The sequence below is a fragment of the Oryctolagus cuniculus genome, chromosome 15, assembly GCF_051225735.1.
Source record: "Oryctolagus cuniculus isolate XC-2025 breed Fujian yellow rabbit chromosome 15, ASM5122573v1, whole genome shotgun sequence".
NCBI classification, from domain to species: Eukaryota; Metazoa; Chordata; class Mammalia; order Lagomorpha; family Leporidae; genus Oryctolagus; species Oryctolagus cuniculus.
In genome coordinates, this window is record NC_142881.1 from 29,891,840 (window position 1) to 29,918,184 (window position 26,345).

Genomic DNA, 26,345 nt, shown 5'->3' on the forward strand with positions numbered 1-26,345 from the left:
CTCTGTATGTTCTAAAGACCACTGAACTGTACACTTAAATGGATGAATTTTATAGTACGAATTATATGAGGGAATTTCAAAAAGTTCTTTAGTGAGATGGCTGCTCTTTTATTAATGAGACATGAATTGTGTCTCAATAGAAACTAAAAAGACATTTCAGAATAAATTATTGCTGTATGTAAAAAATTCATTGAAAATGGAATTGAAAGATAAGGCTTTTTTGGCACCAAAAATTCTGAAATCCATTCCTAGTTTTTTTTTTTAATAATATGCATTTTCCATGACGTTTTTGAAGACCTCTCATATCTCAATAAAGCTGTTATTTTAAAATTACATATACAAAAGCATAGGTGAACAATAGTTAGCAAAACTGTCCGGAGTAAGTAGCTGCATGATGACTGGTTTATGGATATCTCCTGAATCCCTTCTCAGGGCATGCACCTGTCAAAACTCTGGTTCCAGACACGTCCCAGCAGAAGGCAGACTGGACATCAACATTACAAGCCACCAAGGGGAGAAGGAAGATCCTAGTACCAAACGAGGCTGGAACAGGGGGAATTGGGCCACTTACGGTAAGTCAACGATTCATTCTGCATTTTCCAAGTGCTTGGCAAACATAGGCTTGATTGAGGCTGATGTTGATATAGGAGAAAGAATGGGGAGACTGATTCAATTTCATGCTTCAGTTCTGTCTGATAATTGAATATTTCTGCAAATTTGAAATCAAGTGGAAAAGGTTTACTACAAAATACTTTTGGCCTTAGTGATGACAAATTTTTTTGTTTGTTTTTTTAACTCTCAAAGACTTTATATACTTTGATGCATAATTTATAATCTATTTAGATGTCAAGTCTGGGTCTGAATTGGATGGTGCTGAGCTCACCTTCATATTTGTAGTCATCTGAGATGACCCCCATGAGTTTACAACCTCAGGGCTCTATGCCAAATCCAAGAAGCTGTCTGTTAGTTTCCAGTGGAAAAAATATGTTTGATCTTCACTGATGATCCAGTTGCTCAAACTGAAAAAAAAAAGGGCGGGGGAGTGCGGTCTTAGACAATTATTTTTATTTTCAGAGTCAGTGTTTGCTTTAGGAGAGAGCATAAAGTAGAAGAAAGCTGTTCTAACCATATCCGTGTGACCTTGGGTAGGTCCAGATCTTCATCTGAAAATGGGCTTAGCAACACCTGCTCTCCAAGGTTAGGAGATTAAGGATTAGTAATAATGTATGCATTTTCCCCAGAAAGTCAGAGGGACTTAAATGCAAATTCAAACTTTTAAACATTCTTTGTGAACCGTTCATTGTGTTTTCCCACTTTTGTTTTCCACAGTGTTTACTAGTTTAGTTTGGAAAATACCTGGCTTAGTCACTATTCAATTAATTAAAATTTGTTATTACATTTCTCTGATAAAATAGTGACATGTTGGGTTTCTTTTATACTGTCTTATTACAATATCACATTTCTCTGATTTTAAGATACTATCCGTTTCAAGACACATGCCAGTTTCTGAGACATTCAAATATCAAAGAAAGAGTGACTTAGAATCAACCATGTGCTCTCTGCCACGTTTTGACCCAGAGCACATTACAGGCTCAGCTAAGAGCGCTGCTCAGAAGTCTGACATGAGGTAGCCCCTCATCCCAAATGAGCAGATTGTTTAGGGACAGGCTGCTCTTTTCTGGTTAACCTTCTGCCCGATACCCGCACTGATGTCCTATCGGTAAACACACCTCACGTTAGTTTTTTCAGACTCAGAAAGAACCACTTTACTCACGACAAGGAGGATTACACAGGTACAGGCTATTTGCAAATTAGGCAACGCTGGTACACAGAATGGACTCAGAGTCCACCCTGTGCCTATTTTCCCACTGGCTAGAGCACAAGCTGCCGGTCAGCATGTCACCGAAGCAATGATTGCCATGTTGGAAGTAAGTTTAGCCAGGGTCTGGGGGGGAATTCACCGAAGTCATTTCCTGCCTTGCTCTAAAGCCAACAAAATGGAAAACAGGGATCTGGTTCACTGTTGTTACTTTTCAACATGAAAGCCTGGCCATGCGTGGTGCAGGCTAGGGACTGGGAATCCAGAAACAGGATGGAGTCCCTGGCCTTAAGAACCTTGTGTTTTAATCAGGGGAAAACAAAACAAAACAATAAGGATGGCATCATACAATGTTTGTAGAGGAGACTTAGAGTTCTATGGAGACCCAAGAGAACACGGAAATCAGACCAGGGCTAGTGACAGGAAAGTTTAGAGAAAACGATGCTGGAATCTGCTGTAGAGGCACGAATAGTGTCCAATAGTGTCCAAATTCCAAATGAGGGAGAGATGTTCCAAAATTCAGCGGTTTTTGAAAGATTGCGCGTTGCTGGGATGGCTGGGAGTGTTGGCCAGGGGCAGGGGATGTGCTGCCAGACGGCAGGAAGCAGATGGCGGTGCAGGGCCTTTCCCAGGTAGTTGGACCTAACCCGGACGAATGCAGAACCAACAGAGGATCTAAGCACCGGAAGGGAGGGGCGGGCCACGAGGTGTGGCTGGAGCGGAAGAGGCCGAGGGGAGTCAGCGGTAGGGAGCAGCTGCCCTGAGCCGGGCGAGGGTGGATGAGAGCAGAGCTGAGGCAGTGACAGGTGAGGGGAACAGCTGGGACCCCTGGGACCAGAGAGCAGTCTGCGAGGGGAAGGCGTGAGGAGCGGTTTGGAATGGCTCCCACATTTCTGACTTGGGCAACAGGGGGTGCCATTTCCCAAGAGGAGCAGCTGTCGGGGAAGAGACACTGCGTTTAGAATCACACAGGTCAGGTGCCCGAGGAGCAGGCTAACGGCTAGCATCGCCGTAGCGCTCTGCAGTTTAACAGAACTTACTGAAATGTGAGGCATGACGGGAGCAGACCGTGAGAGGGGACTCGGAGGGTCTCGTGGGAGCTGATCTGGAGGGGAGGAGCGAGCGGTCTGCAGGGAGCACTCGGAACCCCAGCAGGAGTTTGCAGGACTGAGTTCAGAGGCAAATATGTTGGAGAATTTGTTCTGACAAATTCCAATTCAACCGAAGGCAAAATAAAAGAACACAAAAAAGAAACTTCTATCCCCAATTAAAAAGGGGTGGGGGCCGAATGAAGTGAATTTGAATATAAAATATGTGAGACCCAGAGCCGGCACATCCCTGTGCAGACGCTGGGAAAGAGCCCCGCTTCTGTAAAATGCAGAGTTGCCCAACGGTGTGACTGAGGGTGTGACCGAGACGGCCTCTGTCCTGCAATATCTGTTCCCTGTGTCTGAACAGAACCGCTGGTTTTCAGCTGGGCCCATGGTTGTCTGGGAAAAGACCATCCTTTTCTGTTTTCCACACACAGAGGCATGGCCATACAAGTGCCGATTAAGAGCTAGCCCCTAGAAGGGACGTGCAAGTGATGTGGGAAACTGTGGGAAGATAGCCTTTTTAAAGATGGGTTCATTGAGATACGGTTCACACTGCACCTATTTATACGAATTAAAACTTTGGCCAACATCACACTTCCACCCTAGCTTCTGGTAGTCACCATTCTACTCTCTACTTCTGTCAATTTGACTTACTTGGTTTCCAGGGGGAATTTGTCTTTCCATGCCCGGTTTATTTCATTTATCACAATGTCCAGGTTCATCCACATTGTTGCGAGTAACAGGATTTTCTTCTTTTTAAGGCCATATAGTGTTCTGTCGTATGTGTGAGTGCGGCAATGCATACCGCAGTTGGCTGTGCTTCTTCAGTTGGTGATGGATACCTAGCTTGCTTCCATGTATGTGCTGTTGTGACTAGCGCTGCAGTGAACACGGGAGTGCAGCTGTCTGTTCAACACACTGATTTCACTGGCTTTTCTTGACGACCTCAAAGGTTCTGTGAAGACCAATAGAACAGACAGAGACACTAACTACTTTGATTTTTAAAAAATACTTATTTGGGGGCCAATGCTGTGGCATAGCAGGTAAAGCTGCCACCTGCAGTGCTGGCATTTCATATGGGTGCTAGTTTGAGTCCTGGCTCCTCCACTTCTGATCTAACTCCCTGCTATGGTTGGGAAAGCAGTGGAAGATGGCCCAAGTCCTCCGGCCCCTGCACCTGCGTGGGAACCTGGAAGAAGCTCCTGGTTCCTGGATCAGATCAGTGCAGCTCCAGCCACTGTGGCCATTTGAGGAGTGAACCAGAGAATGGAAAACCTCTCTCTCTCTCTCTCTCTCTCTCTCTCTCTCTCTCCTCTCTCTGTGTAACTCTGACTTTCAAATAAATTTTTTAGTGGGTGCAAACTGATGAAATATTTACTTAATATATACTAAATTGATCTTCTGTATATAAAGATAATTGAAAATGAATCTTGATGTGAATGGAATGGGAGAGGGAGCGGGAGATGGGAGGGGTGCGGGTGGGAGGGAAGTTATGTGGGGGAAAAGCCATTGTAATCCAGAAACAGTACTTTGGAAATTTATATTTACTAAATAAAAGTTAAAAAATAAATTTTTTAAAAAATTGTTTTTGTTTTATTTGAGACAGAGATGGGGCAGAGAGGGAAAGAGAGATCTTCCATCTACTAGTTCATTCTCCAAATGCTTGCAACAGCTGGGGCTGGACCAGGCTGAACCAGGAAACTGAAATGCAACCAGGTCTCTGATGTGAGTGGCAGGCGCCCAGCTGCTTGAGCCATCACCTGCTGCCTCTCAAGGTGTATGTTAGCAGGAAGCTGGAATGGAGAGTGGAGCTGGAGCTGAGACCTAGGCACTCCAGTAGGGGGTGCGGCCATCCCACGCAGAGTCTTAATGGCTATGCTAATCACCCACCCAACAATCTTGATTTTATTACAGGCTTGGCCAGTGGACAAAACTTACATTGAAGGCAAACAGATGCATTTTGAAAGGTATCAATCTAATATCGACCTGTAAGGTTTTTGTTCATATTTGTATTATATTCTGTGGGGCTCTTTTTCCTCCTCTACAGTTTTTCTACTTAACATGTAAGGATGAGAAACAATAAAGTAAGTTTCTCTTCTTTTTTTAAGATTTATTTATTTATTTGAAAGGCAGAGTTACAGAGAGGCAGAGGCAGAGAGAGAGAGAGAGGGGTCTTCCATCCACTGGTTCACCCCCCAAATGGCCACAACAGCTGGAGCTGAGCTGCTCCGAAGTTAGGGGTCAGGAAGTTCTTCCAGGTCTCCCACACAGGTGCAGAGGCCCAAGGACTTGAGCCATCTTCCACTGCTTTCCTAAGCCATAGCAGAGAGCTGGATCAGAAGTGGGGCAGCCAGGGATCAAATCAGCTCCCATAGGGGATATCAGCACTGCAGACAGTGGCTTTACCTGCTATGCCACAGCACCGGTCCCATAAATTTCTCTTCTGGGGGAAAAAAAATCAGAGAAAGGAAGGAAAGAATTAGTTTTTTAAAATGATAATAAGCATGTATCATTTTACAAATAAAAGTTAAACAATTGTGAGAATTATGACACAGAACTGAATGTGAATGTTGGAATTCTTAATATGTAAAAATGATGTCACCGACATAAATGCAGAGACATGAGATTGCAAGGGAGGTTCTGGGAGAAGAGCTAATCTTAGGGCATTCTCTCTTCAGAGCTACCAGTGCTTTCCCATGACTCTTGGAATAAAACCTGAACTCGCCAGGCAAATGGTATGCACGCTCGCCTCTTCAGTCCACCAAGCTCCCCACTCAGCAGCAGCTGTCCACTCCTGAAGCAGGTGAGTCATTCATTCAGCATTTATTGAGCACCTACTATGAGCCAGGCATTCAATGTTCTATGCATTGGGAGAAGAGCATGGAAAAACCACACCATCTTTTTGCTTTTATGCAACTTGCATGTTAGTGGGGTATACAGACATTATAAAGAAATAATTACTACTTTGTCCATTACCTTCAGGTCATGATAAGTATGGTAAAGAACTGAGTCAAGGGGTAGTGGCCAGGGACTAGCTTAGGTAGGGAAATCAGGGCCAGCAGCTTGAAAGTGGTGATGTTTGAGCTTGGGCTCAACTAATAGGAAGGGAAAATGTAGAAGAGCATCCCTGGCAGGAAAAATGGCACCTGAAAAGGCCCTTGGGCACGAATCAGCATGGCGTGTCCAAGGAATAGGAATAAGGACACCGGAACTGTTGCTTACCGGAACGTTATGTCGTTGTAAGAAGTTTTTATTCCAGCTATGGTCGGAATCACTGCAATATTTGGTTAGAAAGTAATCTATGTTTTTTTGTCCTTGCTATTTGCAAAGAATAAAACTGGTGGGGCAAAAACATGGAAGCAGGGAGAATCTTCAGAATTTGGAGAACATACATGACAGACCATGTCATGGAAAAGCCGAGGGAAAGCTGCAGAAAGCTCACAGGCTTTGCAGTCTGAGCCCCGATGTAACCCCCAGATGTGCCAAATGTGAAGTATGTGCCCCGGGGAGGTCATTTGAACTTTAGTGGCTCCACATGTGCAAATGGTCTCTCCAGTTCGTAAGTCTCTGCTCTGACTCCAGGGACCAGGAACAGGTGGATGGCATTAGTCGTGGGTGCCAGTTCGCAGACCTAGTGAAGAAGTGGGGCAGCCATTGGAAATACACTTCTGGAACTCAGCGAAGGAGAAGCAAGGGAGATAAACTGGAGAACCATCAGCTTACAGGACTTGTAGATGAGACATCTAGGAATGGGTGCAGGAAAACAGAAGAAATTCAAAGCCACCCTGGCTGACCCCAGTAGGCCAAGGGAACAAGAAGCTTTTCCACCTCAAAGACTTCCCCCACTGCACCCCAAACGTCTCCACCCCTTTTATCTGGCTAGCATCTACTCATTCAAATCTCCCATCTCGGTCCACACATAGCTTTATTTGTTTTCTAATTCATTCAGTACATTTTGCTGGAATTAAGTGGTAAACAGTAGGATAAATCTGACATTTCACTAAGCTAATCTTCTACTGGGAGATCCAGCCAATAAGCGCTACTCAAGTTAACAAATCAAGAGGTAACTACAGTGGTAAGTAAATACCCTGAAATCAACAGGATGGCAAGACAGCATGACCAAGGAAAGCCACTTTGGATGAGATGAAGAAGGTCTGTGCAACTGACCATTATATGAAGGTCAGAGTATGAGATGAGTTGGGAGAACTTGGTAGGCAGAGAGAATTGGAAGGACTTGCCCTGTCCGAAGGATTGGCTTCCTTTCTTTCAAGGTTTGACCAAGTCCCCTTTGCTCTGTGTTCTCATAATGCTTATTACCCCAATATTTCTCAGAGAGTGATTGGCAGTTAGACTTGAGCTGGACTCTTGATTCGTACATAGGTTCAGTCAACTAACATTCATTGAGCAGGGTTAATTCACATTGAGACTGCTCTGAAGCGTTCCTGCTGGAGAACATAAAGGAAGAAATTTTAAAGCTAACTGGAAGTCTAGTTGTGAAGGCTGATGCCTTTGCCTACCCAAGGCTGACCTCTCCCGCCCCCCACCCTCTCCCTCTGCCCCCTCCCTCCCCGTCTATCCCCCTGCCTCCCCTCTTCTTTCTCTAGGGTCTTACAAAGCATGATAGAATAAAAGATGATTTCTTTGCCCCTCCCCTCTTGAGAGTAAGTAGCCCTGTGCTTCCTCCCAACTCCTTCCATTTTTCTCACATTTCTCTCGTGGGTTCTGGCCCCTGCTCCTCATCTGTATTACCAGAATGAGATGAGCAGGATACTGAACTAACTGTGCCAGAGGGCTTGTGTCTAGCTCCCCTTCACTCCTTGCTTCCACTCTGGAAAATTCCTCCTCTAAAATGGCAATTGCAGTACCTTCTCCCCAGCCATCGTGAGGGGAAATAAGGAAATAGTTGATAGCCTGCAAGGTAATATAGAATTGCGAAGCATTACTAGTAGTTGCCTAAGGCACAGTGGAGACTTGGTCCAGATAGGGACAGCTGTAAGGATACTGGGAACTCAGAAAAAAGGAAATGCCTAAAATCAGGGTGAGGAAAAGAAATAGAACAATGAGGATGCCAGAGCTTGTCTGGGCCTACACAGCCATCTGCAGGCGTGGCTTCCCAAGACTTGGGTATCAGACAACTCAGATTTCTGTTTTGGCCTCCCCTGAGAGCCCAGGTTCTGTATGTGTTCCCCCTTGCAGTGGGAGAAAGTGATTGCAAGAGCAGGTGTTTGGCCCAATGGTTAAGATGCTGGTTAGCACAACTGCATTCCACATGGAGGACCTGGGTTCAAGACCCAGCTCCAGCTCCTGAAATTCCAGTTTCCTGCTGACGCAGGTCCCAGGAGGCAGCAGGTGATGGCTCAAGTAGTTGAGCTCCTGCCACCGATGTGGGAGATCTGTGTTGTGTTCCCGGTTCCCCAACTTTGGGGCTGGCTGTTGTGGGCATCTGGGGAGTAAACCAGTAGACGAGAGCACTTTCTGTCTGTCTGTCTCTTGCACCTCTGCTCCTCAAAAACAGAACAGAACAGAACAAAGGTCGTGGCTGAAATCAGTACACATTTGTTACCTTGCAGTTCTGGAGGGCAGAACTGAAAGGGCCTCACTGGGCTCAAATCAAGCTGTGTCCGTTCTGCACTGCCTTCCTTGCCTTTCCCAGTTTGTAGAGGCCGCTCAGGTTCCCTGGCTCACGGCCGCCTTGCTCCATCTTCCAAGTCAGCAGTGACTACTGAGTCTTCCTCACAGCTAGCTCATCCCTCTCACTCTCACTCTGCACGCTCTGACTGCGCGGGGCCTATTTCTATCATCCACGACAATCTCCCCATCTCACGTTCAGCTGATTAGCAACCTTAATTTCATCTGCAGACTCCGTTCCCCCTTGCCACCTAACAACCTTTTCCCAGGCTCCAGGGATCGGAATGTGGACTTGTTTGGCAGAGACAATATTACGCCCCCACAGGGGGAGACTGTGCACATAATCTGGTGTAAGTCCCGCAGAGCCTCCAGCAAGCCATCCCTGACACCCCCAAAACTAGGTCAGGGAACTTGCTAGGCGACTCCTGTGGTCACGTGCACCTCTCGTCCCTCAGCACTGGGCGTGTCTCTTGTCTGCCTGTGAGGTGAGACCACTTGTTCATTCTGGATTATTTGTCTCTTCATTAAAACATAAGGACCACTTGGGTGGAGATCTGGGTGGGTTTCCTGGAAATCAGAAGGGTACTGTATTCTCATAAATCTCTTAACCTTCTGTAGTGAAGGCGCTGTCTGATATTTGTTGAGTGGATGAACCGTCTCTCTGTCACTAGCCTGGTCACTAGCACGGAGCAGCTGCTGGATGCTTTGAGGGGGCTGCTGCTACTGTTAACACTTCTGCTCATTTTCATTGAGCCCTTGCTAGGAGCCAGGCACTGCAAAAGGACTTACATCCATCAAAACTGAAGGAGGGGCTCTCTTTCCCCCATGCTATACAGAAGGATACAAAATTTCCAGAAGTTAAACCATGTACCTGTGGTCAAATGGCCTAAGAGGAGGTTGGACTTGGATCATGTCCTTCTGACACCCAGGACGCGCTTCTCTTCCAGCTGCTTTGAGAAGTATTGTCTGCCTCTGGCTTCCGGGCCTCAGCTGGCCCCTGTGGAATTCCAGAGAAGGCAGCTCAACCTCAGCCCGAGGTGATGCTCCCCGTTCACAGCAACTCACAGTGCGAACAGCCAGGAGGGTGCACCCTCCCCTAGAGAATGGGAGCCAGCTGTTAAGCAGACGTGAGGTCTCATAAAGAAAAACAGGCGCATTTGACAGTGCAGTGGGAAATCTCCCTACAGAGGAACAATTTGGGATTCTCTGGAGGCCAGTAAGCCAAGCTCTCAGTAGTGACAGTAGATATTGTCCTAAATCAAGTGTTTCTGTATGACAGCGCTAGTGATGCGCTCTCAGCCTTCTCTCTTTCTTTCTTTCTTTTTTTAAATATATACATATACATATATTCAAATGACAGTGACAGAAAAAGGGAGAGATAGAGAGAGAATGAATCTTCTATCAACTGGTTCACTTCCCATATGCCCACAAGAGCTGGGACTGGGCCAGGCCAAAACCAGAAACCAAGAACTCCATCTGAGTCTCCCATGTGGGTGGCAGGGCCCCAAACATTTGAACCATCATCCGCTGCTTTTCCCAAGCACATTAACAGGAAGTTGGATCACAAGTGAGTAGTCATGACTCAACTCAACTGGCACTCCCGTATGGGACGTACAGCAGGGAGCTGGAGCAGAAGTGGGGTAGGCGGGATTCAACCCAGCGTGTTGATGTGGGACGTGGAGTCCCAAGTGGTAGATTAACCCAGGAACCAGAACACCTGCCCTCTCTGTATCCCTGCCTTCACCACCTAGGGAGACAGGACCTCATCAGAAGATCACGGGATTTCACCCGTTGGCATAATGCCCCAGCCCCGTCGATTTAGAACACTCTGGATCATCTGTGAGTCAGACCTGCTTGGCTATACGGTGTTCACCCAATAAATCCGAGAGGGAACAGCTGCCTTTACTGCCAGTTTAAGACTGCATATAAGTTCTCTAGAAAAGTTTGTTAAACGCCCTGGCCTGAAACACCAGCATCCCATCTGGGCACCGGTTTGAGTCCCGGCTGCTCCACTTCCGATCCAGCTCTCTGCTGTGGCCTGGGAAAGCAGTAGAAGATGGCCCAAGTCCTTGGGCCCCTGCACCCATGTGGGAGACCTGGAAGAAGCTCCTGGCTCTTGGCTTCGGATTGGCGCAGCTCCAGCCATTGCAGCCAATTGGGGAGTGAACCATCAGATGGAAGACCTCTCTCTCTTTCTCTCTCTCTCTGCCTCGCACTGTGTAACTCTGACTTTCAAATAAATAAATAAATCTTTTTTTTTTTTTTTAAAGAAAAGTTTGTTAAAGACAGAGCAACAGGGGCCAGGGTTGTGGCACAGCAGGTAAAGCCACTGCCTGCGACATCAGAATCCCATATGGGTGCTGGTTCAAGTTTCAGCTGCTCCATTTCTGATCCAGTTCCTTGCTAATGACCTGGGAAAAGTAGAAGTGTTTGGGCCTCTGCTTCCCATGTGGGAGACCCAGATAAAGCTGCTGGCTCCTGGTTTCAGCCTGGCCCAGAGCTGGTTGCTGTGGCCATCTAGGGAATGAACCAATGGATGGTAGATCTCTCTCTCTCCCCCACCTTTCTGCCCCCCTCATAACTCTAACTTTCAAAAAATACATAAATCTTTTACAAAGAGCAACATAATGCAAAGGGAAAGTCAGCAATGGCTTTATTCATTCATCAACAGGTGTTGAGCCCCTGTGCTGGGCTCTGTGCTGGACAGTGAGGACTCTGCTGGGGGCAGGAACAGTGTGGCAGCAGGGCTGCCCTCTGTCCTAACACCCAACACTTGGCACAGGTCGCAGGTGCTTAACAGGCAGCATCGTCGCCTTGGAGATGGGAAGACTGATGGTAGCGGCAACTGTAAGGGGAGAAGATGGCCAAGGATTTGGAAACAGCACTGGCAAAAGCAGGACAGCAGGCAATGGTGGCCCAGTAGTGACAGGGCGGCACTGAACTTTATTGAGATATAATCTGCAACCCACAAAATTCACCTTTTAAAGTGTGCTATTACCTGGTTTTCAGTAAATTTAGCCAGCTGTGTGGCATCCTTATTGTCCAATTTTAAAATAGGATTCTGCATGCCTATAGTGATTCCTCCTTCCCACCCCCAACTCCAGCACACCATATTAGACAAACTTCCTGTGAAGTTTTGCTTTTCCAGGACATTTCATATAAATGGAATCAGACAATGTGTGGTTGTGTGTGTGTGTGTGTGTGTGTGTGTGCCTCCACTTAGCATGGTGTCTTTGAAGTCCCTCCATATTGTAGCACGTTTTGGTACTTTATTCCTTTTTATTGCTGGAGAGCATTCCATTGTATGGATTCACCATACTTTATTCATCTATCTACCAATTGACAAACATTTGAGTAATTTCCACTTTGGGGCTATTATGTTTCTTTTTTTTAAGATTTATTTTTATCTATTTGAAATAGTTACAGAGAGATATAGAAACAGAGAGAGAGAGAGAAAGGTCTTCCATCCACTGGTTCACTCTCCAAATGGCAGCAACAACCAGAACCCAACCAATCTGCAGCCAAGAGCCAGGAGCTTCTTCTAGGTCTCCCACGTGGGTACAGGGGCCCAAGGACTTGGGCCATCTTCTGCTGCTTTCCCAGGTTCATTAGCAGGGAGCTGGATTAGAAGTGGAGCAGCTGGTACCTGAATGGGCACCCATATGGGATGCCGGGACTGCAAGCCAGAGCTTTAACCCACTGCACCACAGTGAGTGTGGGTCTATTATGAATAACGTTACTATGAACAATCTTGTGTGCCAGTCTATGTTCTCTTGGTGGGTACCTAGTAGGGGGATTATTAGATAGTATAATAAATTTATAATTAATTTTTAGAGCCTGTACTTAATTATTTTTATTTCCTTTTTAAGATCAGATTTATTAAGATATCATTTGTGGGGCATTGTGGTACAGTGGGTTAAGCAGCCACTTGCAATGCTGGAATCCCATATTGGAATGCTGGTTTAAGTCCCAGCTGCTGAACTTCAGATCCAGTTTTCTGCTAATGTGCTTGAAAGGGCAGCAGAAGATGGCCCAAGTGCTCGAGCCCCTGCCACCCATGTGGGAGACTCAGATGAAGGATCTGGCTCCTGGCTTCAGCCTGGCCTAGACCTGTTCCATTTGGGAAGTGAACCAGCAGAAATGGAAGATGGGTCGATCTCTCTCTCGCTTTCTTCTCCTTCTTCTTTTCCTTCTCCTTTTCTTCTTCTTCGTCACTTTCAAGTAAATAAATAATTTTAAAAAGATATAACTCATTGATTTAAAATGTATAACTCTAGGTCTGCATGGTGGCATAGCAGGTTAAGCTATTGCCTGCAACGTTCCTACCACCCACATGGGAGACCCGAACGGAGCTCCAGGCTCCTGACTTCAGCCCAGCCTGTCTCAGGCCATCGCGGCCATTTGGGTAAAAAAGAGTGGATGGAAGATCTCACCCTTTCTGTAACTCCGCCTTTTAAACAAAATAAATAAATCTTTAAAAAATAGTAAAAATATATAACTTAATTACTTTTGATATCTTTATAGAGTTGCATAACCATCACCCTCATCACACTCTGATTTTGGGACATTTCTGTCATTCTGAGAGGACTTCCTGTCCATCTATTGTTGCTTTATGTTTTCACTCCTAGCCCTAGGCAACCTTTAACTCACTTTCTATTTCTACACATTTGCCTTTTCTAAACATTGCATACATGGATCCATCAAAAAGATTGCAGAAAAATGGAATTCAAAGATAGCTTATTTATTATTTTTTTAACCCAGAAACCTTTTATTTAAGGTATACAAACTTCATGCATTTCATAAATACAAATTCTTCCCACCTACACTCCCACCCTTCTTCCTCCCTCTCCTATTCCCATTAAAAATAGCTTATTTTGGAGCAAAATTTTTGAAGTCTATGCATAATTTTTTATAATTTGCATTTTCTCGTAACTTTTGAAAGACACTTTGTATGCATGGATTTCAAAATATCTTGTTTTTCAGACCAATGGGTTCTTCCAATTTAAACAATTATTTGTTTATATTTCTTTGAAAGGCAGAGTGACAGAGAAAGTGATCTTCCACCTGTTAATTCACTCCCCAAATTCTGTCAACAGCTGGAACTGGATGGGCCAAAGCCAGGAGCCAGGAACTCCATCCAGGTCTCCCACGAGAGTGGCAGCAACCCAGGTACTTGAGCCTTTATCTGCTGCTTCCCAGGGTGCCCGTTAGTAGGAAGCTGGATGGGAAGGAGGGGTGGGGCTCAGACCCAGGCACCCAATGGGGGATGCAGGCGTCCCGGGCAGCAGCTTAGCCCACTGTGTCACAATACCCATCTATCAAAATATCTTTTCATTCCGCTTTCCACAGTCTTTTTGAAGCCCCCTCACGTGCATCTTGCAATATGTGGTCTTTTGTGTCTGACTTCTTTCCCTGGCCATGATCTTTAAGATGCATTTACACTGGACAGTGTGTCGGTTCTTTGCTCCATTTTACTTCAAATATCGCATTGTATGGCTATTCCATATTTTGTTTCTCCACTCAGCAGTGAATGGACATTGGGGTTGTTTCCACTTTTGTCTGTATGAGCAATACTGCTATGCACACTCATGGACACATTTTTGGGTGTGTGGCTTTGTTCCCATTTCTCTGGAGTAGAGTGAAATTGCTGGGTCATATTTAACCTTTTAAGAAACTGCCACACTGTTTTCCAAAATGGTTACACCATTGTACATTCTCATCAGCAATATAGGAGGGTTCTACCTTCTCCCTATCCAATTATTAACAGATAATTGTTATTATCTGTCTTTTTTATTAGGGCTGTAATAGTATAGATGAAGTGGTGATTCACATGGTTTTAGCCTGTGTTTCTTTAATGACTAAGAATGCTGAACATTTTCTCATGTGCTTACTGGCCCTTGGAATATCGCCTTGGGTGAAATGTCCATTCGAATCTTTTGCCCCAGGAGTGAGCATGTAGCTGAGAGGTCAAGATGCCCACACGACACAGCAGAGTGGCCGGGTCCCTTTCACGGCTCTGGCTCCTGACTCTGGCCATTCTCTGCTGCCTCCCAGGATCCATTAGCAGGAAGGTGAACTGGAAGCAGAGCAGCCAGGACCTGAAACAGCGCTCCAGTATGGGATGAGGGGTCCCACGCGGCAGTGTAGCCTACTGCACCGCAGCACCCACCCCATATTTTGCCCATTTTGAAATTATTTATCTTCTTACTGTTGTGTTACAATAACTCTTTTATTGGGGATGGAATGTAAATTTTTCCCTCCCAGTCTGTGGCTTACATTGTTATTTTCTTAACCATATCGCTTGAAAATTTTGGAGGAAAAAAAGAGCAGACAGAGCCGTGCTTCAGAAGGAGTCTGGCAGCGTTGCATGGGAAGGATCAAAGGGGACAGCCAGCTCTTCTTCTAAGTTATAACAAAGGAAATAGACACAAACCGGGTTTCTTAAAGTCCTCTGGGAGCTAAAGGGTTCCAGGCAGCTATTTACTGGAGCCTGTTTACAGTCCAGTTAATCAGTAAACCAGAATCGTGAAACTACCAATCTGGGCAAGTGCAGAAAACTTTTCTAAAGGTTTTCCTGGATTAAGAGAGAAAGAAAATGAGGGAGCAGCGCTGCGTGGCTCCTGCGGAGCTGCATAAATAATTTCCAGCATCGGGCAGGACCGCTCGGAGCTCCCTCCCAGTTCCGTCACACTGGTGTCTCCCGGGGAGGGGCCGGGCAGAGCTGCTTCTTGGCCCCTTGAATTTTGACTGGGGAGGTGGGCGCGTTTCAGCGGCTCCCCCTGAAGAAGCCCGGCAAGATGTCAGCCCCGCTGGCAATCGTCCTCCACCTCCTCCTCCTCTTCAAGCTCATCACCCCCGTGACCTTTCGCCACCACCGCTACGATGACCTGGTGCGGACGCTGTACAGGGTGCACAACCAGTGCCCCCACATCACCCGGGTCTACAGCATTGGGCGCAGTGTGAAAGGGAGAAACCTCTACGTGCTGGAATTCAGCGACTACCCGGGAATCCATGAGCCCTGTAAGTCCTGGGTAGTCCCTGGGATATGTGGGGTGGTGGCTGGGGACAGCTGGGGACCCCACCACCCGAGAGCGTCGCCTCTTCCTCAGCCTGTGGTAAGTGTCTCCTCCTTCACGCACCAGTTGCCCCTGCCTCTGGGGCGTCTTAGGCCCCTGCCCTTCCCTCCCTTCTTTCTGCTGCTCCAGATCTTCGTGGTGAAGGATGACTCCGCCTGCTCTCCCCGCCCCCTTCCCTTCCCTCTTACTATCTTCTTTTTCCCTTGTGATTATTCTGTCTTTCAGGGTCCAGTGACTCGGGAGACTTAAAAAGAAGCAATTAGCCCTTCTCGTTCATCCAAGAAACTTAGAGGGGTTTAGGGCTGCATGTCTCAGGAATGGTGGCATGGAACCCTAGAGAGAATTTGGGGGCTTGGGTATTAGCTTTAATTACCGGATTCTTTCTTGTTAGTTTGTTTCTATCATAAAAGGAATTAATATTTGGGTTAAAAATTAGAAATTTTTAGACAAGAAAAAAAACAGTATCCACCCATAATCCCACGGCACAGATAACCATTGTTATACGTATTGATGTACGTCTCCGTATGATTTCTATGCATACTTAAGCCTACATCTCACACACATAGGTGAGATAGGTGTTTATAAAAGTGGAATCATACTGTAATTTCTTTTCTCATAGTCTTTTTAAAATTTTGAAAATTTATTTTCATTTTATTTGAAAGAGAGAGAGTTCTCCCACTGATTTGCTCCACAAATACCTGCAACAGCCAGGACTGGGCCACTCCAAATCAGGAGCCAGGAACTCCATCCTGGTCTCCCGCATGGATGGCATCACCCACTGCTTCCCAGGTACATTTGCAGGAAGCTGAATCAGAAGCAGAGCAACTGGGACTCAACCCAGCATGCTAATATGGGATGCCAGCATTGCAAGCACAGCTCACAGTGCCATCAGCAACACCTAATGATACAACATCAATTTTTTGACTGTATAACATTCCATTGCACGGTTCTGCTTACCTGCTCATGCATTGATGGACATTTCAGTTGCTTCTGATTTCACACTGCTGTACAGCAATTCTGACATTCAAGGTATGTCAGTTCCTCCTTCACATTGTCACCCTCAAATCTCTTCTCCTTTCCATTTCCACATCCCTAGGTCTAACCCAGGCTCCCTCACAACCTCCTAGGTTGTCGCACTGAACTCCTAACTGGTCTCTCAACTCTGACTGCTTCTACTCTCTGAAAATTCCATTTGGCACTCAGATGCCAGGATAATTTTCCTAAATACTGATGTAACCTTGTCACTCTCCTGCTTTCTAATCTCACACCTAGTGGATTCTGCTCATGACAACTTCAGAATATGACACAGGAGAGGCTCTGGGAGCGCCCTGTGGCTATGTGGAGGACAGGGACCTTGCTTTGAGGCTGCGCTCGCATGGCAGGTGCCCTGTCTATTTCAGATTGTATGTTCATTGTGGAAGCTCATGGGTGTTAATGGACATTGCAGGGTCAGCCCCCAACTCCATGTCCCCTTCTTGGTACTTCTGTATTTTCTAGCATTCAAAGCCTCCCTTGAACGTTTTTCATATAACACTAGCCTCGCCAATATCTCTTTTCTTTTAAGCACATTAGCTGTTCCTCCATTAATTCCTTTCATTCATTCATTCCACAAATGTTTGCTTATCACTTACCACGCGCAAGCATTTTTGTAGGCTCTCAAAGCAACAATTCTAGCGGGTAATATGGGCAATTAATGGGTAACTAAGTAAATATAGGTTGTATCAGATGGAAATAGTGCTAAAGAGAAAGCACACTGTGAGAGACAAGGATGCCCAGGGGCATCGGGGAGTGCCGGGAAAGCCTCCTCCGCTGGGTGGGCTCGGAGCACATCAGAGGGATGTGGGGCAGCAGGCCGTGCTGACACTGGGAGGAGAGGCTGGCAGGCAGAGGAAGAGCGAAGGCAGTGCTCCCGAGCTGGAACGTGCTTGTCACAGGCGAGGAACAGCAGAGTGAGAGCGGGAGAGCAAGAGGTGAGGTTGGGGCCGGCTGGGCAAGGACCCTGGACAACAGGAGATCATGGAGGGCTCATGGGCCTTTGCAAAGAGTCTGGCTTCTACTCTGAGTACAGTGAGAAGTCACTGGGCGGTTTTAAGCCGAAGAGGGTCATGATCTGACTGAAATTTTTCAAAGCTCTCTTACAGCAGGTCAGCAAGCTACAGCCCAAGGGCCAGCCACCTGTGTTGGTAACTGAGGTTGTACTGGGACATGGTCGCCTCTCTTTGTTTCTGTATTAGCTGTGGCTGTGTTTGGCTGGAAGAGTTGAGTAGCTATGAAAGAAAGAGTGTGGCCCAAAAGTTTTCACTTCCTTACCCTTTACATAAAAATGCTACCAACCCAGGCTCAGCGCCTGAGCAGATGTGGGGAGACCAAGGTGAAGGTTAATTGCAAAAATCCCAGCTTTCTAGCACATTTTAAAGCAATTGTGGTATTCAGGTAAGGGTGCAAGGAAAGTGACAATGGCTTTCGTGAGAACTGGTTGCATTCTGGCTGTATTGAAAGTAAAGCCAGGGTCAAATAAGGCCCTGGCCTACAGTGCCAGCATCCCATATGGCACCAGTTTGTGTCCTGGCTGCTCTACTTCTGATCCAGCTCCCTGCTAATGTGCAATGGAAGATGGCCCAAGTGCTTGGGCCCCTGCACCTAGGTTGGAGACCCAGAGGAGCCCCTGGCTCCTGGCTTCAGATCGGCTCAGTTGCAGCTGTTTCAGCCATTTGAGGAGTGAACCAGTGGATAGAAGACCTCTGTCTCTCCATCTCTACTTCTCTCTGCAACTCTTTCAAATAAATAAAATAAATCTTAAAAAAAAAAAAAGTAAAGTCAAGAGTGTTTGATATTGAGTATTGGCTAAGAACATGGTACTGGGCTAGGTTCTGTGGGGCAGTGGTTCAGACTTTTTAACTTCACAGAGAAGTTTTTAAAAAGTCTTCTTAAACGAGAGATTTGGAAGAGTTAAAATAGATTTTCCAAACTCTATTATACCAAAAAAGAGTGTGAAGAAAACTACCTGTCATCTGCTATCACCACTCTTTCCTCAGAGAGCGGACGTTCCAGCACCAAGAAAAGTAAGATACAGTCCAGGATTAAGGACTGCTCTGAGGTTAAAGCGCTCACATAATGGGACATCTGCTGCATGATCCTTGAGGGCTGTAAGCATTCCTTTGGAAAAGACTTCAGAAGGTACATTGAGATTAATGATAATGGATTATGCCTTCAAGAAACTTAAACACATACATTGATAGGGCCAGTCCGGTGAAGGAAATACAATAAGTGCAAAAACAGGGAAATCCAGAGTTAGAAGCGTAAGTATCAGAAAAGGGAAGTGAGCACAGCACACACTGCTGGCCAGCAGAGCCCAGGGTGGCTTCACAGAGTAGAGGCCTTTTGAGCTGGGCCTGGACGGATGGAAGGCAGGGAGTTGCAAACAGAGAAAGTCATGGAGGCAGGCAAGTGTTGAGTAGAGAAGTCACTGGACAAAAGCTTTTATCCTACCTTATAAAAGGAAAAAGAACGATTTTCTTTAAACATTTTGTTTATTTTATTTACTTGAAAGGCAGAGAGATAGTGACAGACACAGAGAGATCTTCCATCCACTGGTTCACTCCTTGAATGACTTCAACAGATAGGGCTGGGCCAACCTACACTAGCAGTCAGGAACTTAACTGGGTCTCCCACATGGGTGACAGGAATCCAACTACTCCCTGCTGCCTCTCAGGGTGTGCATTAACAGGAAGCTGGATCAGAAGTGGAGCAAAGACTGTGAGCCCAGGCAGTCAGAGATGAGACTCAGGTGTCCCATGAAGCATCTTAACTGCTGTGCCAAATGCCTGCCCCAAGAATGATTCTACTGGCTCTTTTCAGAACCTCAATTCTCACCTCAACGGAGCAGGTAACATGGCCCAAGAGAAGACCAAGGAACGAGATATAAGTAGATCCATCCCTTTTCTGGGCCTCAGAATATGGCCTTCTCAGACGAGGAGGAGAGCTCTTACTTCCCTAGGTGCCAGAAAACTAAGCTTTCAACTGGGATGATCAACTATTATGTGAGTGTTTTGTGCGAGCAGGCTTTGGGGAAACACCATCCTTACTCTGAATCTCTGAGCAGCAGCGCGCTACTGTAAATGCCTGTTGGGCTTTGGCCTCCCTGTGTCCATTAGCTAGGCAGGCACCAACCCTCTTCCCTCCCTAGTTCCCGCACCCCGAGGCTAGTCACGCCTGCTTTAAGCACTGCTGTGATGCCAAGCAGTCATGAACACAGGTGGCTAGTGCACCATGTGTTCCACCGAGAGTGGGCGTTGTGAGCCCACTTTTATAATTGCACTTGGTTAGGAAGCAGCTCAAGGACTATTAGATGAGATCCAATGGAAGCATGAAATTCTCTTCTATTCGCTTTTGAAAGAGAAAAACTCCCTTTCCGAGGGCAGGCATCAAAGGCACTTACAAACTTCCGGTTTTTTTCTCTTCCCGTACGCGCGTTTCCCTGCCGGCAGTGGAACCGGAAGTCAAGTATGTGGGGAACATGCACGGCAACGAGGTGCTGGGCCGTGAGCTACTGCTGCAGCTGTCCGAGTTCCTGTGCGAGGAGTTCCGCAACCGGAACCAGCGCATCGCCCGGCTCGTCCAGGACACGCGCATTCACATCCTGCCGTCCATGAATCCCGACGGCTACGAGGTGGCCGCTGCCCAGGTACGGAGCCCCAGGGACATGTGTGCCATCTTGGGAAATAACGGAGAAGCCAGGAAACGATGTGGCCTCACCGTCCTGCTGCAAATGTCGCTCAGAAATGAAAGATAAAATGGCCAAGAGAAATCGTAGTGATGAAGGCTCTGGCTCTGTAGCGCGTGGGCAGTGAAGGCGGGCGCTCTCGGGGCCGCAGTTCCCGCCACACCTGTTCAGCTGACCTCCAGGTTTCTCTGTGGGGATCAAAGTGGCACTCTCTGTGACAACACTTTGTAAACTGGAAAACACAGTGCAAATGGAAGGGAGTATTGCACAATATACCTCCTTTCCCGACTGCTACCTTCGACCCCTGAACGCTCTTCTCCGCTCATCCATTTGCATCCGCAGGGAACATAGCAGGAAGTGCAAGCTTGCCCAGGATCAGGGGCTGTGGCGCCAGTTCCTTATTCTTTCTATAGAGTTCTCCCTCTGCTAAAATAGAACTTGACCTTTTAATCCTTTATTCTAGAGTTACATATGTAGGTAAGACAAATGGACAGGTAAGAAAGCTCTCTCTGGGCTTTTTCCTTTAAACATAAATTCAAAATGTCCTTTGGCTAAATCTTCTCTTTTGGCTGTGCCTCAGGCTCACAGGTGAAGATTTTTGTAACACAGATTCCCAAGCCCTATCCCAGGCCTGAATTAACATGTTCAAGGATGGAACCAGGCATCTGTCTACCTTGTACAGTGGGCTACATTCTTTTAAAAGCTATGTTTAAATATTGGGGGCTTGGGGAGAGTTGCAATTAAAGCAGATTTTAAACCTATTGAGGGTGGTGTTGGGAGGGTGATTGGAGGTAGGTAGAGGAATGGATGTTGAACTAAACACAAATTTGACATTGAGAGTCTTACAACTTCCTGCTGAATTGACTCAGTAAATGAAACAGCAACGTTATCTGATTGCTGGCAGTCAGAGTGGTGTTCACTTACATGCCCCAGGACGTGCGTTCCCAAGGAGCTCAAGAAAAATTGAGAAGGGGGGGGGGAACCCCAGCACAGCTGTGTGCCCTCCATTGACCTTGCCTTTATTGCAGTGGGGAAACTGGAGAACTGATTCAGTCCCGCCCCCACGTCCTTTACAATAGTGTGGGAAGGAGTGGGAGGAACCCCACCAGTCCATCTCTGGGAAGCCAGTCACCTCTGCTCACCTGCTATATTCTTTTTTCTTATTATTTACTTAAGTTTTTAAAAATTTATTTGAAAAGGCAGAGTGAGCATCAGAGAGGGAGAGAGACAACCTGCATCCTCTGGCTCATCCCTTGAATGCCTGTAACAGCGGAGACTAGGCTAGGCTGAAGCAAGGAGCCAGGATTTTCATCCATGTTTCCCACGTGCTTGGGCCATCATCTGCTGCCTCCAAAGAGCTTTAGCAGGAAGCTGGGTTGAGACAGGACTCAGTCCCAGGCACTCTAACACGGAGTGCGGGTGTCCCAAGTAGTAACTTAACACGCTGTGCTGCAATGCCCTCCCCTCCCCTCCCTACTGTGTTCTTGTTCAGAGGGAGCAGATCTTGAACACGAGCCCTGGAGCCACAGGCCATGCCCAGAGGCAGCCTGTCTTCGTAGTTCTACGGGAACAACCTGCCTAGTTCCCAGGCTTTAAAGTCACCTATAGGTGGGCAGAATAATGGCCCCCAAAGATGTCTATGTCCTAATCCCTATGAACACGCCCTGTTACTTGGCGGGGGGGAATTAAGGCTGCAGATGGAGCTGAAGTTGCTGATCAATTGACCTTAAAATATCCTGGGTCCATCACGGGAACTGGCTGTAACCAACCACAAGGATCTTAAGAGAGATGCCGAAGGTCAGAGTCAGAGACAGATTTGAAAGACGCTACGCTGCTAGTTTTGAAGGTGGGTGAAAAGGACCGTAAACCAGAGTGCAGGTGGCTAGAGGCAGGGAACGCCGGGAAACGAATTCTGTGTCCCTTGGAGGGACACAGCGCTGCTGATGTCTTGCTTTCTCTGCTGTGAGGTCCATGCAGTCTTCAGAACTGTAAGATAATACACGTGGGCTGTGTTAAACTAAGTGTGTGGTGATTCGTTGCAGCAGGAGTTGGAAACTGGTACATCCCAGCTCTGTTTGTGGAGACTTTCTGTTAGGAAAAGCCCCTTCCTGCTCACCTCCCCAGGGACCCGTGTGGTGGTGAATCAGCTCGTGAAGCCCAGAGCTGCTGATGCTGGCAGCTGAGAGCCGCGGTGATCTGAAGTGTGGGGAGCATGGGCCCGAAGGGAGGAATCAGATGAATGCTTCCCCTGGAACTGAATTGAAACATGAAACTGAAGGGAACTTTTTTTTTTTTTAAGATTTTATTTATTTGAGAGGGAGAGAGAGAGAGAAAGGGCTTCCCTCTGTTGGTTCACTCCCCAAACGGCTGCAACGGCTGGAGCTGCAGTGATCTGAAGCCAGAAGCCAAGAGCTAGGAGCTTCCTCCAGGTCTCCCATGAGGTGCAGGAGCCCAAGCACTTGGGCCATCTAATACTGCTTTCCCAGGCCACAGCAGAGAGCTGGACTGGAAGAGGAACAGCCAGGATAGAACCGGCGCCCATATGGGATACCGACGCCGCAGACAGAGGATTAACCTGCGTCACGGCACCGGCCCCTGAAGACAACTTTTTAAATATGTATGTGTCAGTGAGATCTAAGATAAAATGTAAGTAGGCAGCCATGGAAAAAGGATAAATCTGAGAACAATAAGGAACTGTTAGGAAAAAAAATAGGAGAGCGTAATATATCTAGTGAGGTTTTTCAGCTTCTCAGAACGGATCTGTTCACTCCAACAGCCAATTTGGGTTCTAATTTGATAAAATTAGAAATTGGACCAGAGAGATTAAGAGATCTAGAAAGCTGACACTGCTCAGAAGAAAGATAAGAATCCTAAAATGTTTTAAAGAGGGGAGCAGAGCAGTGGATTCCATAGTGCAAGCACTTTGGAGAGTGGTTTAGCAATTTCTCAAAAAAGTGAATCAGGCTTCTACCCATGGGAAATAAACGCACACCTCTACACAAAGACTTGGACATGAATGTTCACAGCAGCATTGTTGACAACAGCTAAAAAGCAGAAACAGCCCAATAGTCCGTGAGTGAGTAGTATCTCCCCTTTCTCCAAATTCCTGTTTACTTGGAACCATTGACTATGACCTTTTTTGGGAGTAGGGTCTTTGTAGATGTAATTAAGTTAAGATGATGTAATGCTGTATTAGGGTTCACTTAAATATAATATAACTGGTGTCCTTATAAGAGGAAAGAACTTTGTGCCTAGAGACTCCTTGGGGAGAAGACCCTGTGAAGATGGAAGTCTTAACACAAGTGAAGCTTCTGTCGGACAAGAATTGCCTCCTACCACCAGGAGTGAGAAGAGACCAAAGAGGGAGTACCTTGAACTTCTGCGCTGTAGAACTGTGAGAGAATAGTTTCTGTCATCGTAAGCCACATGGTTCATGGGACTTTGTTACAGCAGCCCCAGGAAGCTAACAGTCTGTCAACTGATGAATAGACAAACAAACCATGATAAGTCCACATTCAGCAATAAAAAGAATGAAGTACTAGTATGTGTTACAGCAAGGGAGAGCTTTTAAAACGTTATTCCCCGGCCGGCGCCGCAGCTCACTAGGCTAATCCTCCGCCTAGCGGCGCCGGCACACCGGGTTCTAGTCCCGGTCGGGGCGCCGGATTCTATCCCGGTTGCCCCTCTTCCAGGCCAGCCCTCTGCTGTGGCCAGGGAGTGCAGTGGAGGATGGCCCAGGTGCTTGGGCCCTGCACCCCATGGGAGACCAGGAAAAGCACCTGGCTCCTGGCTCCTGCCATCGGATCAGCGCGGTGCGCCGGCCGCAGCGCGCCAGCCGCGGCGGCCATTGGAGGGTGAACCAACGGCAAAAGGAAGACCTTTCTCTCTGTCTCTCTCTCTCACTGTCCACTCTGCCTGTCAAAAAAAAAAAACAAAAAAAAAAAAACAAAAAAAAACCGTTATTCCCAGTTGTGGGGTGGGGGGGAGCAAGCACAAAAGAACACAGACTGGCCGGCACCGCAGCTCACTAGGCTAATCCTCCGCTTTGCGGTGCCGGCACACCGGGTTCTAGTCCCGGTCGGGGCACCGGATTCTGTCCCGGTTGCCCCTCTTCCAGGCCAGCTCTCTGCTGTGGCCCGGGAAGGCAGTGGAGGATGGCCCAAGTGCTTGGGCCCTGCACCCCATGGGAGACCAGGAGAAGCACCTGGCTCCTGCCATCGGCCATTGGAGGCCATTGGAGGGTGAACCAACGGCAAAGGAAGACCTTTCTCTCTGTCTCTCTCTCTCACTATCCACTCTGCCTGTCAAAAAATAAATAAAGAAATAAATAAAATTTTTAAAAAATAAATAAAATAAAAAAAAGAACACAGAAAGCGTGACCCAGCTTACACGACGTGTGCAGAAGAGTGAGTTTATAGAGATCAACATGAGCACCTGGGGCTGGAGTAGAAATGAGCAACTGTAAATGGGAATGGAGTTTATTTCTAGAGGGACAGAAATGTTCTAAAATTAGCTCGTGATGATGGTGTGCAATGCTATGAGGATACCAAAGTTCTCTGGATTGTATACTTAAAATGAGTGAATTATATCTGAATAAAGCTTTAAAAAAAAAAAAAAAGTGGAGCTCCGTTATCCTGAAACATCTTACTCTTTTGAGAGCTTCCCCTGGGATCTCTGCGTTCAGCACTTGGTCTACAGGGAAACTTGGACCACACACCTGGCACTTTGGATAAGTAAAAAAAGAAAATGCTGCATCATTTGCTATATTAAGCTAATATCCAGAAACAGCCATCTGATGTTCCTAAAGTGTGGTATTCAGCTTGAAAGTTTCACTTTTCTGACCTCTCATTCCCTCGCAGGGCCCAAACATGTCTGGCTATCTGGTTGGCAGAAACAATGCAAATGGAGTGGACCTGAACCGCAATTTCCCTGATCTCAACACCTATATCTACTACAACGACAAGTACGGCGGCCCCAACCACCACTTGCCCCTTCCGGACAACTGGAAAAGTCAGGTAGGAGATGAAAGGCGCAAGCGGAAGCAAGTAAACCAGCATCTGGAATTTCTTGCTGAAAGACTTGTAAGCTGTCTTCACCTTAAACAAGCAAGAATTACGCAACACCTCGACTCTGTGTTTAGAGCAGTAACTGTGTCCAGGCTTCTTCGTGTTTAGCACCCCTCCTGCCCCAAGATAGAGGCCTCTGAGGAGCGCGTGCTTGCCAGGTGCTTGGTGTGAGCGCTGCTGGTAAAGGAGCTGTCATACAGCCGCACAGTACTTAGCACTTTCACAGAATTCCTGATAGGTGGAGTTTCAGTTGACCGTTGTAATACTGCTTGGCAAATACATCAAGCAGTGTTGTCTGCCTCCGCTTTATAGATACTACACTTGCAGATCAAAAATTCAAATTCATACAAGTAATTGGTTGAGTCAGGATTAAAGCCCAGGCCTTGTGACTCAGTCCAGCATTCTTTCCACTATGCTGGACTGTCAACAGAAAACTCCAGTTCTGTGGAGAAGTCAGTCTTGTCTGTGATGGACCAACTGTATGTCCATCAACAACTAGCTGTAGAAAGAGGTTCAGGGGGCTGGCGCCATGGTTTACTTGGCTAATCCTCTGCCTGCGGCGCCAGCACCCTGGGTTCTAGTCCCAACTGGGGAGCTGGGTACTAGTCCCGGCTCCTCCTCTTCCAGTCCAGCTCTCTGCTGTGGCCTGGGAGGGCAGTGGAGGATGGTCCAAGTGCTTGGGTCCCTGCACCCGCATTGGAGACCGGGAGGAAGTACCCGGCTCCTGGCTTCGGATCTGCTTCGCGCCAGCCATAGTGGCCATTAGGGGAGTGAATCAATGGAAGGGAGACCTTTCTCTCTCTGTCTCTCTCACTGTCTATAACTCTCTCTCTCTCTCTCTCACTGTCTAACTCTGCCTGGCAAAAAAAAAAAAAAAAAAAGGTTCAGGGAGGGGCCAGCATGGTGGTGCAGTGGACTAGGCCACCACCTGTGACACTG

General features: G+C 47.0%; 1 protein-coding gene across 3 annotated transcripts in view; it reads left to right on the forward strand.

Moving 5' to 3' along the window:
• Positions 1 to 2,554: 2,554 nt before the first annotated feature.
• The window catches only part of CPN1 (carboxypeptidase N subunit 1), a 44,024-nt gene continuing 20,233 nt past the window's right edge, over positions 2,555 to 26,345 (forward strand). The window contains exons 1-6 of one of the 3 annotated variants that reach the window (XM_089314528.1): positions 2,555 to 2,625; positions 5,592 to 5,716; positions 13,638 to 13,710; positions 15,387 to 15,561; positions 20,105 to 20,301; positions 25,200 to 25,355. In XM_089314528.1, the coding sequence (XP_089170654.1) occupies positions 13,648 to 13,710; positions 15,387 to 15,561; positions 20,105 to 20,301; positions 25,200 to 25,355 (591 nt within the window). In that variant the 5' untranslated portion in view covers positions 2,555 to 2,625; positions 5,592 to 5,716; positions 13,638 to 13,647. Of the gene's footprint in view, positions 2,626 to 5,591; positions 5,717 to 13,637; positions 13,711 to 15,122; positions 15,562 to 20,104; positions 20,302 to 25,199; positions 25,356 to 26,345 lie in introns of those variants that run through there. The other 2 variants (XM_089314527.1, XM_002718645.6) reach the window with 2 other exon arrangements.